At 40.5% G+C, this 15,927-nt stretch overlaps 1 protein-coding gene across 1 annotated transcript; it reads right to left on the minus strand.

Moving 5' to 3' along the window:
• On the minus strand, positions 7,029–13,256 carry C1H7orf73 (chromosome 1 C7orf73 homolog). The gene is made up of 3 exons (XM_021388685.1): positions 13,102–13,256; positions 9,498–9,551; positions 7,029–7,496 (listed from the first exon to the last, which is right to left on the minus strand). The coding sequence occupies exons 1-3, from the start codon at positions 13,114–13,116 to the stop codon at positions 7,416–7,418; spliced, it is 150 nt and encodes a 49-aa protein (XP_021244360.1). The 5' UTR covers positions 13,117–13,256; the 3' UTR covers positions 7,029–7,415.

Here is a 15,927-nt window from a genome sequence, read left to right on the forward strand (position 1 = left end):
TTCTGGCTTGCTCCTCTTTGTGGCTTGTTCCTCTTTGTGGCTTACAACTCTTTCTGGCTTGCTGCCTTTTCAAGGCTTTAGCTGTTCCACGCTCCTATTCTAATCCTTTTCACTTCACTCTCCATCCACCACCACCTTCAAATTGCCTAGCTGCTCAACCACGAATCACTCCCCACTGTTTAATACCTGTTTCTTGGCTCAGCTCCACTCCCATCAGGCCTCACTATCCCACACAGCTCCCAAGGGATAAGAACACAGGATATTCTTATTTTGAAAGACAGACAAGCAGCTGGCATTCCAATCAGCTTTAGGGAGATCTAGGCTTACTCAGAAATCAACAGAGTATCCGCCAACACTCTCCAGTAATAACACCAATAACACTAGGTCAAAGGAAATTGTTTGATGCTGTGTTGCACACCTAAAGCAATATTTCATTCCTTCAGAAACATTTCCATGTGCCTCAGGCATAGTTTTGTGTCTCACAGGATTGATGTCAAGGCTTTTGGAGTGAACTCTGGCAAGAAATTTCCCCAGGAGCCTTCCCTCTTGTGTCGGTGCTCTCAGCACATTTTGATGTCCTCAGCTGCTGGCACTTGTCACCATCATGAAGGCGATGTGCCACACTGGCACTTTTTCCATACCAGATATGTCAGTGCATGCGGCACAGCCAGATTCTCCCCTTAGATGTACGTATATGATTCCCTTAATTTCACTGAGTACATGAGAACATATTTAGCTACAGAATCTGGATCTCAAAGAGGAGAGTAGTATGGGATTAACTACAAACTTAGGGCTGGTGATAGCAACAGGTGCTGATCGCTTTCTTTTTTTTTTAATGAGACTAAATGGCAAGTGCACGAAATAGTGGGAAACTTTAATTGACAATATATAATGTCATCGAACTTGTGAGTTGTCTCTACCAATAATCAAAGGTGAAGTCTTTTCTTCAGAGGAGAAATAAGGCTGAATTCAAATTGATTTCCAGAAGCTTTGAACATTCATCAGGCCATAAAAACAGAAGCTCTGTTTTCTGCCCAGAATTTAAGATTCTTATGTAAAGAGTATAATCACCTTAACTAGGAGCTGCATACTATTTTATCTGACAGTTTTATGTTACTTCTTACTATAATTCTGTTAAGGATAAATATCTTTTTTTTTTTTTCTGGAAATATAAAACCCAAGCAATTCCACACGAGTAAACAGAGATTCATACTGAACAAATCTTTATGCTGTAGCTGATAGGATAATGTTTTACTTCTCAAGAAAAAAAGCAAAGTATGATAGCTGGACGTTTACAGGGGCTGTTCAATTCTTTCTTGCTTGCAGGAACTCTGAATAATAGTATCATTTTTTGCAGTTATTAGTATCTTGCTACTTGGCTTGCACCTTTGATCCCAAAAGTGCAGTTCACAGAGAAAGGTGGTGAAATCAGTGTGATGAAAGATTGCAAAATCCCTGTTTTCACACAGAAAACCAACAATATGTTCCACTCCAGCATTTGGCCTCATAAGGAATGCTATCAGGGAGGCAGCGGAAAGGGTAAACTAGAAGAATGAAACTCCCTCTGCTCTTGAGGCAATCTGCATAAGTGAGAAGTAAATCTGTGCAGTGTCTTTGTCTTAATAATCCAGCCTGAATTATCATTTTTTATTATTATTTTTGACAAGAATCAACTCCACATTAGAAGAACATCAAAGTGCTATGAACCCAGTGAGAGAAAATAACATAAAGAAAATATGTAATCTAAGTCAGAGAAAGGTTATTGAAGTTACAAATGCAGTTTTGGTTTGAGTCAGTGATTTACGGGAGTGGTGTATGTAGGTATTTTCCAGATGTATTAAATACTAAAGTTGGAACTGAGTTTGGTGGGAGCATCTATTCTGAAGGCAATTTATGACATTTGTTTTATTTTTCAAGAAAGTAAAAGTGTCTGTCTGTGATTAATGTATGTTTCAGGTGAAAAAGCAAACAACATCCACAGCTATTTTATCTCAGTACAAATTCAATAAAAAGTGACCTGGGCTTGGGATTTGTAAAGTAAAGGTTAGCACATGCCACTGAGAAGCATAATAAGTAGAATTTGTTGTCCATCTGAGGAAAAAATAGAAAGAGCTGTAAGGGAAGTGTCTCTATGTAGTTTACCGGTACTATCTACACCATAATATACACCTTAACTTTCTAATATCCAAAGTAATTCTACCACATATAGAGCAGTTATTAATTTTTACATAGGAATACCAATTCACAGTCACATTTCTACAAATACAGATATAATTTAGGCTTATAAAATCAACTCCTTGTTAATTTTGAAAACACTGATTTCTTCCTTTACAACATTTCAATCTCTAAGGCAATCTAAGGGCCATCTGTTCTTTAGACCAACAGTAGTCTGAGCCATTCAAAGCACATTTCCAGATGCTTGACATGTATAACATTGCTCAAGAGAGCATACACTGAGAAGTCTTAACAGCTGTTGCTGCACACAGCTGCCAGCACCACATGACAAAGGAGAACCACAAAGCAGAACCACAGTGGAAAAATTCTTCCTTCACAAAGGCAATAAAATTTTTGAGTGTCACCATAATTCCCAGCAGCAGCTCCACTGAGAAACGTGCTGTGCTGATAAATCAGTTCTACGTTCCTTTGCTCATCGGACATCAAAATAGTTAACTTTATTAAGATGGTTCATGAACTACATATTCACTCTTTTACTAGAAAGGATAGCTCTTTCATAGACAATACTGTCAACAATATGCTAAAGTAACAGGAGTCTTGTATTCTTACCTGAATTGACAATAAAAGCTTCTGGTGTAGATAATGCTACCTAATGTAAAATCATAAACTGGTGGCTTCATCAATTCTTTTCCTATCCTTAAATAACTCCTCTGCAGCATAATCCTTTTTTTTACACAAGTAGGCTGGAGATATTAGTGCTTTAAGTAACTCACATGGGGTGCAGAAAGCCAGTGCTAGAGCCCTGAGTACAATAAAGAGGCCCTACAGCCCTCACTGGCCTCACCTGGGACTCCCACCCACAATATTCTCCCTTGAGCCAAGTCACACTTGGGCACAGACCTGGGACTTCAGCTTCCTGTCTGCCTCCTGCCATGCGCTCTGGTCAGGCTGGAGAAATGGACCAACACAAAACCCAAGATCAGCAAAGGGAAATGCAAAGTCCTGCACCTGGGAAGGAATAATCCCATGCATCTGTACAAGCTGGAACTAATCAGCTGGAAAGTAGATTTGCAGCAAATGACCTGATGGTCCCTGTAGATAAGGTCAACACAAGCCAGCAATGTGCCCTTGAAGCAGAAATGCCAGCAGCACCCTAAGCTGCATTAAGCAGAGCATTCTCTGGCTGAGGGAAGAGGCGAGCTTTTATCTTTTCTTAGCCCTGGTTAGTCACATCGAGACTACTGTGCTGAGTTCTGGATCAAGACGTGAGCATACTGGAGTGAGTTCAGCCCAAGGGCAACAAAGATCAAGGGAATGAAGCACCCATCGTACAGCAAGGATCTGTGGTTCTGTGTCATAATACAGCACCACTGAGCAGTCAGCTCAGCAAAGTAGTGTGTGGTAAAGTGCCAGAACTCCTCTCAGAAATCTACTTTCCTTATTTGAACACTGATGACCCACAAGCTAATAATTAGCTTTGCTATCTGGCATTTTCTGACTTTTCAATATTAAACTTTTACTGTATTCAAAGGAAGAGGATCAGCATTTTCCCTAAGGTAGTGTTTACCATCACAAGATATGTCTCAATCTAGAGTAAATATTTTAAGTCTGTTAGTAGCAGAATAATCAACAATGGAAAATGGATCCAACTACATTTATCCTAAGAGGTTGTAGAAAGGAAGATTGTATATTTTAGCAGATGATTCCAGATATTCACAGTTACTGTGGATATCTGCTCATTCAAAATGTCTGTGTTACATGGGAAACTCTCTCTTAGATGTCATGAAGGTGCATTGTGTGTGATCTGACACAGCAGCACCAAAGTCCCTCTGAACACTCAGATGCAAGATCCACATCAAGCAGTCATTATCAACGTGGAATTTCTGCTGCCATCTGAAACGTAATATAAGATTAACCTTTAGTATCATCTAGGATAGCCTCAGGCTGAATCACTCATGTAAAATGTATTTAGGTCGCTCTGAAAGTAGTGTCTTGTATATATTTCCACGGAAACTGCAACAGATACAAAGAGCACAATAACACTGTTTGATTCACAAGATTCAATTCCCAGACAGAAAACACTATTTTTCAACACAGTCAGCACCGTGAGCTAAGCGATGAACAAGAGCCTGAATGCTGCACTCATAAAATCTGCATGGCCATCTGGAAAGAGGCTTGTATTTCACATTTCTGTCACCACGGTTGAAATGCACCATTCAGTGCCTCACTGTGCTTGCATCCACTGTTTGGTCTCCATAAACATTCAGCAAGCGTCATTGAATGTCTGTGGGTACCATTTTTTTCTGCATGGAGGAATGCAATGACACACCTCCGTTTCATATGCACTCCCATGTCAGATGCCATTTTGTCAGACTGCCCCTCTGCTGCCATCTGTTGCACAACCGAATGTAATGGGATGTTGGTGGGAAGGTTCAACCTCCACCGCCATACCACCAACATCCGCATCTGACATCACAGGCCAACATAGTAAAATATTACTTTTGGAGCAGTCCTCGTATTAGACAGTAGTTGCAAAGTTTACAAGAACTGTGCTGCAATATGTTATCCAACTCTCTAGCACATTAGAAGGGGCAAAAAAAAGACAGCTTGAGCCAAAATGGAAAGTATTGCAAGCCTTGCGAAATATTAATAAACAAATATTATTTCTACAGCACTATAGCTGTAGCTGTTTCACTTCATAATCTGATAGGGAAAAAAAAAGTGCTGACACGCTTGGAATGCTCAGCTGAAAGTTTCAGCTCCAAAACTGAGCTCTTTTAGAATAACACAGTCCTGTCTGGCAGCAAATACAGGGATTTTGAACATTATTCCTCCTCTCATCACTGTGTAAAAAAACAGTAGGATATAAAGATCGTTTGTTGAAAGAACTAGTTCAACATTACACGTTAATATAATTTTATGTGACAAGCAAAGAAACGTGAATAGGTTAGAGCCAGTATTTTTCGACATTCTCCTCAAGACCATGAAGTAAAGAACAGTAAAAAATATATATATATGTATATATACATATACACCTACACACATATTAAAAAAAAAAGCAAGAACAGACAACAGAAGCTGGGGGAAATTAAATTCATTAAATTCATGAAAGCACTAAAACAGCTGTACAGCACTGACTCACTACGTGGAAAAGCTTTTGTGTGTGGAAGACAGGTCTTTCAGTTAGGTTTGAAGTCTGCGAAAGCTAATCAAAACCCCTTTTCAAAGACCAGAGTATACTCTACTAGTTCAGTAATAGGTAAACATGGCTGCACTTGATTTGTGAACTCCCTTCAGGAATCGCATCCTTAGGAGTCTTCAACACATGCTACCACGAATTTTCTACTAACTTAGGTTAGGTGGTCAAAAATATTTATCCTTCTTTTGAGTTTGTTATTGTTTGCTATAGAAAGAGTCAGTAGCATAGCTACTAAGATTGTCTAACTTGAGACGGCTTTACATTTGTCAAATATTTACAGGGCAGGTGGAAAAAGGAAGGATGGGAAATAACAGGCAATATATATCTAGGCTATTTATATTCTCTAAGGAGAACCTTAAGATGACAAATACTTTCCCAGGACTGCATTGCTGAAGAGCTTTATCATCACCAAACTTTGGAAAATGAAGTGAAAGTTTGGTGTAAGATTTTTTTAAACATCTTAGATGATTCTGTGAAAATTACTGAGCTTAGAATCCACCCAGATGTATTCAAGCTAAAGTCTTTGGAGTGGAGGGGAATGAAAATCAAAATGAATACAAGGAGAGCACTGCACTTAACAGCTTTAAGGGTATGTGTACCTTGAGCAGCACAATCCACTATGTCTATAGAGCAAAATAGTGTATTTCATAGCAAAGACAAAATTTGTACTTCAAGTTCAGCAAAAGATTGTCAAGTGGACTCAGGAATTTAAATAACCTTTGAGAGTTGACAAGACTCTTCTATTTTAGAGGACAAAAGGGGGAAAACATTATTAATTCAGCAATCTATCAAATTAAGCTTACATCTATTCAAATTTCTGCAATATTTTCTTATGAATTTAAAACAGATTATGTGCAAAACCATGCTTTCCAAATGCAGGCTTTGCTTACCATTCAAACAGAAGAGGACAGTGGTAATATGATGTCTATTTTCAAAGATTTTAGCGGCAGGAAAAAGTGATTAAGAACATAACAGACAGACAATAAGAGGTGCAGCAGAGAAGTGGTTCTAATCCTAAGAAGATACATGGTAGACAATTGAGCCAAACAAAAAGCCAATGGGATGAAGACCATCCAGAACAATGAAGAAGTGTTGGTGAATACCAAATATATTTGACAAAAACAGAACTACAGAATATTCTGAGTTGGAATGGACCCACAAAGATTATCGAAACCAACTCCTGGCTTCATGCAAGAACAATTATGTAAACTGGGCCATTAAATGCATTGAGTCAATGGTTTGTAGGTGCCTACTGTAACCACATGCCTTGGTTACCATGAATGAAAAATAACTCAGATTCTCTTTCCCATCCTACCCATCATTCCAAAGATATCCTCAGGTTAAAAAAAAAAAAAATTGGAATGGAAAATAGAGAAAGAGGCAATAGTAGAAGAAACAATGAAACGAGGCTTAAAGTTGGCAACCTTTCATGCATTCTAGATTCATCCACATTTGTGCAATTTTTACACTGGTGGAAGTGATCATTTAACATAATGGACAAAGTGGGAACTTCTCCCTCCCTCCAGGAGGATAGTTTGACAAATGAACTTTACTGTCACGTTTCCCATCTCAGGATCCCAGGAAGTTCCCATCTCCAGTGAGGGAATGCAGATCTTAAGAAGTAATCATAACAAATTACAAGAAACCCTGAAAGTTACTTCTTGATGCATTTAATTTCTCTTGAGATGTTCTAAGATCTAGAGTATTACAAAGTGTGAGGTATACATAATAACAGGACTAACACTATTTTCCAGTTGGAACAGGTAAAAATGGGTTACAAAATACTAGGAAAAGCAATAACAAAAAATACAAATGATCTTATCCAGTCATATTATCAGTTGCAAATCCAAAATTCTGAAACCCTTGAAAATCAGTCCCAGGAAAAGTTCATGGTTGCTTTTTCAGAACAAGGACATTCTGGCTCTAGGAGACTAAAAGTGGAGGAACCTCCCATGCCAAACCTCTACTTGATCTTCGTCAACAGAAAGATAAATTGCATCCTTGATGCATGCACAGAAGTGACCTGGGTAACACTGCTCCCTTAGGACTTGTCACTGGGAGGTTTCTTCTTAGCTTCCACATCTTTCTTGAAATCTTCAAGCTTCTTTGCAATGTTAGGAATCTTTAAAGACAAAAACAAGAAAGAAACAAAACTAAACAACAACAACATGATTTATGTGATCTCAAAGAGTAGGTAAGATCATACCATAAAAACAGCAAGAAATTCTAAAAAGTTTAAACCACTTTCTAAAAGATGCTTGCTTCTGGGATCTACTAATTTTCATAGAGGTTAAAAGCATTAAGCAGATGGCAGAGGAAAGTACCCCACCTGGGCTTCAGGAAATATTTTTGAACAGGCAGATTGTTTGGAAAAAAGTCAGCCAGTATTGAGGAGAAAAGGAGGAGGAGAAGAAATCACTTCAGAGGAAATTCCTTAAGATCAGTCTGGCTTTCTCACTGACAGGATGAACTGCCAAAGAATAAATGATTCCAACGCTGATGTATAGGCATCGTAATGAATTTGGAAGGAAAGGTAGATTGCACTATGCTAATAAAAAAAAACCAACCCATAACACAAAACAAAAAAAAAAACCCAAAAGACAGAAAAGATGTTCAAGAACAGCAAATATCTTCCAAAGAAATTTGTGAAGCAATATATCTCTTGATCCATTTTGCGGACACCAAAATTCCCCAGTGGGGAAGTTTACTGCATTGAAAATTGGCAACCTTACGCAGTTTCATACTTGAATGAAAATTCAATTTATCGCTTGTGAACTTCAAGTTTTCAGCTTTCTTTTGCAAATAAAAGCATTTTGACAAAGAAATCAGTCAGCATAAACCACTTGGGGAAAAAAACCCACAAAATTTTTAACGTTGAGGACAGACTCACAACTCGAACTTAAATTGAGAAGCAACAACACAGGATTTTGGACTTGATGATCCCCATGGGTCCCTTCCAACTCAGGATATTCCTGTGATTTTATAAGTTAACTGAGTAAATGAATGCAAGTGAACATTTTCATTGGTATTTATAAAGAAAATCAGGAATATTTACTTCACTCATGCCCTGATCATACAGCAGAATATTCAATTCAAACAAATTGCAGTCATTTGGTTGGATTGTTTGAGAGTGACAGTACAGAAAATGTCAGAAGTTTATCTCTTCCCTTTTGAGAAAGCAAAATTAAAAGCTCAACCCATAACAAGCCCGACATCTACAATAAAGCAAGAGAAGACCACTGCTATCAGCAGAATTATCCATGTGCTTATAACTAAGCACAGTTGTACATGGTTGCAGAATTAGGACCTCATTAACACAAGTTCACCTTAGATGCAATCTAAGAAAAATATTTTTGATACCAGCAATAAAATTACCATTTTAATACTTCAAGTCATAATACCTCCAGTGAACCATTTCCTCCAAATCAAAAGCAGAAGTCCCCCTCTTGTGGCAACGTATTATTAGTGCTTCCAGAAAAACACTGCATTGTGTTTACAGCACATATTGATACACAATATTTTCTTTTGACCACGTTTCCGTAACTTTTAAAAAACACATATTGGAAAGAAACAGCAGACTATTATTATTGTTACTGGATTGACTAGACAGGAAGCATCACAAAATTTTGCCTCAGAGTAGTGGACAAAACATAAGAATTCTGCTAGTAAGATGACTTGAGTACTGAATATGAGAGACATAAATGTCAGAGACTTAAAAAAAAAAAAAATACACCTGGTGAGACTTAAGCTTTAGTCTGGTATAGATTACAAAATAAAAGGAAACAACTTCATGTTAAATTTTACTCCTTTAGCCTGCAAGTAGCCAAGTGGGACTGATACATCAAAGGATTCTATCTCTATATATGCCTAGCTACAATAACTGTGCTCTAGAATTATTTGAGGGTCTAATCATTACTTCCTCACAGATGAGATAGCAAGGAGATAGATGTTTTGGTTCCATTTAAATTTGAGTTCATCTGTAACTAAAGTTAGTACAATTTGTATTCCATTCGAATCCAGTAAAAACATCAAGATAAAGACTGATTTGATTTTGATTGAGGGAAAACATTCTTATATTTTCAATTCAAATTAACTTCAACTCTGAGAATACAAGGATACATACATCGTAGTTCTGAGCCAGATACATCCCAACCACATTGCCAAGAGTAAAACCAAGCTGAAAAGAAAAGAAGAGAATAGTTAGTGTCCTTCTATCAAAAGCCCTTTGGTTAAAATGAAAACTAAAAACATTTGAAAACTGAAGGAATTTCAATTCCAGTCATACTTTTGCATCTTTCTTCCAAGGAGATAAAATTTTACTCAACCACCTCACCAAGAAAACCTTATAATAATTTCCAAAATAAGGCACAATTGTATTTTAAGTATGTCTCCAAGACTGTTTGGATAAGCCTATGATCATCTTTGTCTGCAAAATTCTTTACAAACCTACAAAGGCAGTAACTCCCATCAGAGTGGAAAAGTACAACTACACAGCAGCAGGGGCCCACGTAACTCAAAGATCATGATCCACAGCTGAAAATCCTACAGCAATACCTCAGTAAAACAACATTCTGCGCTACAGAGGGAAGGACAGGCCACAGAATGATTCAACACATTAATAATACAAGTAACAGAGCTGAAATTTTAGAACAGAAAGATACTTTAAAAGGTGCTTCCCCCTCAACTTGAACTCATACAGAACTGCACTGTCACTGAGGGGCAGTTCCTCATCCCTCTCCACTTTGCTCCAGGGCTTTACTGTTGCTGCTTCTCTTCTGTAACACCAGCAACTCTGCACCTCCTAGATAAGTTTTCAGACAAATCTGCTCTGATCTAAGGCAGGAAAGCACCGTTGGTTGGAAGCAGGTACAACTACTTTTGACAAAAAAACTTGCCGTTGCTTAAAGTTTGGCTGTGAAACTGCGACCTGGAAGGAGAGCAAGAGCAAAATGGAAGCACAGTTCCTGTTCCATACCCCTCCTTGCCAGCTGAAGAAAATCCTTAAATGTAACATCACTTTGGGAGGAAAATAAATTCCTTTCTTCAAAGAGGGACTATATGGTTTTCAGTCAGGAGCTCCAAATGGTTCTGGATAATTAATTGTTACATTCCTCAATAAGGACATACTATCCTATGAAAGCTCCTTTTGACAGTTTTGGGAGACTACCAATGCTGTGCCTCCATTCCAGTTCTATTTAAGAATATTATTATTGCTTATGGTCACTTATGCTGCCAAAATAAGAATATTTTAAGAAAATTAAAAAACTACTGTCCACAACAACTTTACCATCACATCTGAGTAGACATCTTTTCCATGCCCAAAACAGGATACAGAACATTTCATTTTTTCAGTGACTCAGACTCCACAAATATCAGTGCTGAAACCTAGCTGCATAAAACAAAACTTTGTTGAAAGCTGCCCCATGAGCCACAACTGCAATAAATTCAGTATTTTCTTGCACGGATTTTTGATCTTATTATCTGTTTATAATTACTTTTCAAGAAGCTGAGTGTTTACAATTTAAGAAGAATCACTGTTCTATTTGTGTATACTGCAATGGTTGTAGTTTGCAGTTGCAGTTTTAATAGTTAGTTAAATAAGTACTTTGGAAGACATTACTAATCGTTGCACCGGGTATACTAGACTTACAATTTCTCTTGATGTAGTGTATCACTCTAACAAGTTTCCTCAGCCTCTAGCATACATATCTTTGTTTGGGAATTCACTTGAAAACACAAACCAAGTCCTTGCTTATAAGCAGGCTTCTGGGCTTTTACCCTAGAATATTTCCAAGGATGGGTCAACTACGTCATATTCTACCAGATGACAGGCCTTATTCAGTACAGATGGTGCTGACATTAGCATTCCCCTTAAGTGTATGCCTTTATCGATAAGTCCAGCATTGCATTCAAAAGCAAGCTACCCAGTTATGTTCACTTTAATAATTAACAATTCAAGCAGAGGGAAAAGTCTCACTATTCAGACTTCTATAATTTGGACTGCAAAAAAATATAGCCAATTAAAATGTGCATGTTAATTAGCAACAACAAAGCTGATGAAAGTTCAGGGTCTTCCAATACGCAGAATTTGAAGTTGCATTTTAAGCAAATGTTTATTTTATGCTTAACTCTGGGTAACAAAAATGTAAGGTTGTTAAGATTATCCCTTTATCTCCCTGCAACAGCCCTAACAAGGAACAACAAAAGTCAAACACCCAGTCTACACCCAAAGAGGAAGAAAATTCAGAACTAATGTATCACTTGTCAAACTTTCAGGCATTAATTGAGAAGCCATAATAAGAGGCTTCCATCTAGCAACTGGAAGAGAAAAAGAAAAAAAAGAAAGAAAGAAAGAATAAACATTAGCAGCAAGCAGTAGAGTTGATAAATACAGAAACTTTAAGGGTGACTCTGTATATTTACTGTTACTGAGTGTTTTCAATGGAGCGGAGACAGACAATTAAAGACCGCTACAGAAGAGACTGAGGTTTTCAAAACTGCTTGTTGTTCCATTTCGTTTTGAAATTGAGATACAAAATAGCACTTATTTTTTTGATTCATAAAATCGTGCAAGACTCACAAGTTATAAAGGGCCATCTCTTCTATCAACACTGAGTATGGAACTTATTAACCAGCTGATTCAGTCTTCCCCTTTTAAAGATTAAAGGATGTCATTAAGTGTTTGAACACACTGAAAATCTAGAGTAGACCTTCCAATGACTTGCACACCACTAGAATGAAAATGGGGACTGTTTCTGTGCTCTGTAACAGCAGAGAGAAGCATCTTTTATTATTACTTTGGTCAGGTAATGTATTTTTGAACTTGTCAGTGAAAATCCCAGCATTAAATAACTAATTAAGAGCAGGCAGGCATCAAACCTCAGACATCCAGAAGAATCACAAAATCATTAAGGCTGGAAAAGACCACTGAGATCATCTTGTCCAACACCAGTTTAGCTGCACCACACCTCTCAGTGCCACATCCACACGGTTCTTGAGCACCTCCAGGGACAGTGACTCCACCACCTCTCTGGGCAGCCTGTACCACTGCATCACCACTCTTTCTGGGAAGAAATTGTTCCTAATATCCAACCTGAACCTCCTCTGGTGCAACTTAAGGCCATTACCTCTTGTCCTATCACTGTTCCCTGGGTTAAGAGGCTGACATCCACCTCACATTTAGAAGAACACATAGGGACAGAAAAGAAAATTAAAATGAAAAAATAAGTGTCTCATCATTCAACGTTCTTCTGTTGGAGGGGTTTAATGCAAGGCAGTAATGAAGCATTACCACTTGCCTTAACATATATGTAAGAAAACCTGCATCTTCCTGATGCTGAAAATCATCACCCTCATAACAGGAGCAAGGTACATGTACGATGCAGAGAAATTTGAGCAGTAAGAGGATACAACAGCAAGCAAGGAAAATGTGCTGAACCTTAACGACAAACTAAGGGCGGGACTTGGAGAGAAATAAGGCATTAACTCCCCGTTTTCAGAATGACCGAGAAGAACCTCTCTACAGGGCGATGAACCAAAACCGAGCACCCACCACACCACAGCCCGCGGCGGGGGCACGCCCCAGCCCCGCGCTTTCTCGATGTGAGGCCCATCCGGAGCGGGCCCCTCCGCCGCCGCCCCGCGGCGCAACCCTCACCCCACCACCCCCTCGCTCCGCTCCGCCCCGCCGCGAAATGGCGGCGCCGCCACCGCCCGCGGAGCCTCACCACGAACTGCAGCATGGCGTCTGCCTGCCTGACTTTCTGCTTTCCAGCCGGGGAAGTCAGGCGGGCGGCGGTGGCTCCTCTTCCGGGTCCCGGCCCGCCCTCGCTGCCCTGACGGTGGGGCACGACGAGCTCGGGAGGAGTCACCGCGGTGAGGGTGCGCCCACCAGCGCCCCGAGCTCCGGCCCTGCCTTGATTCTAGACCTCACCCGGAGGGCAGAGCGTAGCGCTTTGGAGGTCCCACACCTTGTCGCTTTTTGAGATAAAAATGGAGCAAAGAGGGCTGCTGGCTACCTCCTTCCATGCGAGGGGGGGGGGGGGGGGGGGGGGTCTGGTGGGAGCCATAGAGCCTGGCATTTCTAAGGTGGCTGCTGAGGAGTTGAGTAGGAATCTGAGTATTTATAGCGTGGACAATTTTGAGCGGAATCATAGAATCCTTAGAATTGGAAGGGACCTCTGAAGGCCATCTAGTCCAAGTTCCCTGGAATGTACAGGGACACCACAGCTAGATCGGGGCGTGATCCAGCCTCACCTTGAAAGTCTCCAGAGACAGGGCATCAACCACAACGCTACATAACCTGTTCCAGTGCCTCACCACCCTCACAGTAAAAGATTTTTTCCTTATATCTACCCTAAATCTGCCCTCCCTGAGCTTGAAGATCTTAGGGAAATGTCAGGGGAATCAGACACTCAGATGCTCATGAAATCATGAACAATTTGGGCTTGGTGGTTTGGGAAATCCGGGCCTCCCATGCTAGAGAACACTGAAACGTTTTCAGATGTGTCAGAATAACAAAGCAAAGAAAGGCAGCCAGGAGGAGAGAGGGCTGGGGTGCCTAACAGCAGCCCTCAGGGCCTACAAGGGGGTTGTAGGTAGAGCCAGACCATTCACAGCTGTTTGGAAGAGAGAGCAGGGACAAGTTGAAACAAGAGGCCTGAATGGGATTTAAGGACAGACTGCTGCCTGATGAGGGCAGGGAGTGGCAGAGATTGTGCCATCCCCATTCTTTGAGGTTTCCATCTCGAGAGTGGCAACCCTGTCCACAGAAAGGAGCTGGGACCTGGGTGATCTTTAAGGTCCTATCCAACCCAAACCATTCTATGATTCAAGACCTGGCTGGGTAAAACCCTGAGCAATCCAGTCGGAGCTCAGAACAAATCCTGCCTTGAGCTGGAGATGAGGCTGGGGCCTTTCTGAGGCCTCCTCCCACCTGAATCATCCAATCACATATGATCTTAGAAGAGCTTTCAAAAAGTCTTTGTTCCTTTCTTTTTTTTTGCTTTTTTTTTTCCCTGCTCACACAATTAAAAAAATGAAGAATAGTTGTCCTTTGTAAAACACCCTAAATTTAATTTCTTTTTAAGGCTACACTAAATTAGTTGAGATTTGGGCAGCAAATGTCAGACACAGTCGTCCTGCTGAAAGTCAGTAAAAATTTGGAGACAACAGCAATGTACCAGAAATCTATTTTTTTACATGACATTTCAGATGAAGAAAAGGAATGAACAACAACAACAACAAAATAAACAACAAAAACCATGTGGCTATTGTGAAACCATTGGGGGAAAAAAAATCAACAAAAACCGCGTGGCTATTATGAAACCACTGGGCACCTCTACTCTGAAACAAAGTCAACTCTGTCCCCACACTAGTTTCAGGAAATCTCAAATGTTCTCATCTAATTAGAAACTGAGTAGCAAGCTTTCTTCCCAGAGCAGGAACCTGCGTGAAGTAAAAAAGCATCTTCCATCCACTTTAGGGAAGGAAGCACAGAAAGATACTAAGTAACGTCTTTGTTGGGACTGGTGACACTAGCAAGGAGCCCGGCAAGGGGCAACTTCCAGGCTGTTACTGAGCTGCATTTCCCTCCTTGGATCAGAGCTGGTGTCTGGCAATAGCAAGCAGGGATTCATGTCAGTGTAGCACAAGAGCCAGGACTGGATTCCTTGCTTCCTCGAAACTTTCTTTGTCCGCCTTCTGAATACTGCTTTCTGTTCCCAGAACCATTAGAAATTACCTTGGTCCTGGAATCATAGAATCATAGAATCACAGAATGGTTTGGGTTGGAAGGGACGTTTAAGATCATCCAGTTCCAACCCCCTGCTATAGGCAGGGACATCTCCCTCTAGACCAGGTTGCTCAAAGCCCCATCCACCCTGGCCTTGAGTGCTTCCAGGGAGGGGAAACTCACAGCCTCGCTGGGCAACCTGTTCCAGTGTCTCACCATCCTCACAGTAAAGGCTTTCTTCCTCATTATCTAGTCTAAATCTACCCTCTTCCAGACTAAAGCTATTTCCCCTTATCTTGTCACTACTTGCTTTCCTGTAGGCCCCCTATAGGTACTGGAAGGCTGCTATAAGGTCTCCTCGGAGCCTTCTCTTCTCCAGGCTGAAGAGCTCCACCTCCCTCAGCCTGTTCTCATACAAGAGATGCTTCAACCTTCTAATCATCTTCATGGCCCTCCTCTGGACCTGCTCCAACAACTCCACGTTCTTCTTGTGCTGGGGGCCCCAGGCCTGGAGGTGGTACTCCAGGTGGGGTCTTCTGAGAGCAGAGCAGAGGAGCAGAATCACCTCCCTCGACCTGCTGGTCACACTTCTCTTGATGTAACCCAGGATACTGTTGGCCTTCTGGGCTGCAAGCACGTGTTGCTGGCTTATGTCGAATCTTTCATCAACTGACACTCCCAAATCCTTCTCCTCAGGGCTGCTCTCAAGACCTTCTTTGCCCAACCTGTATCTGTGCTTGGGAATCTCATGGGCAGGCTGCACTCACTCCAACCTGCACTTAATTAAAGGAGGAGAAATGATCAGGAAGATGCACATAAA

The sequence above is a fragment of the Numida meleagris genome, chromosome 1 (genome assembly GCF_002078875.1).
Source record: "Numida meleagris isolate 19003 breed g44 Domestic line chromosome 1, NumMel1.0, whole genome shotgun sequence".
Classification (NCBI taxonomy): Eukaryota; Metazoa; Chordata; class Aves; order Galliformes; family Numididae; genus Numida; species Numida meleagris.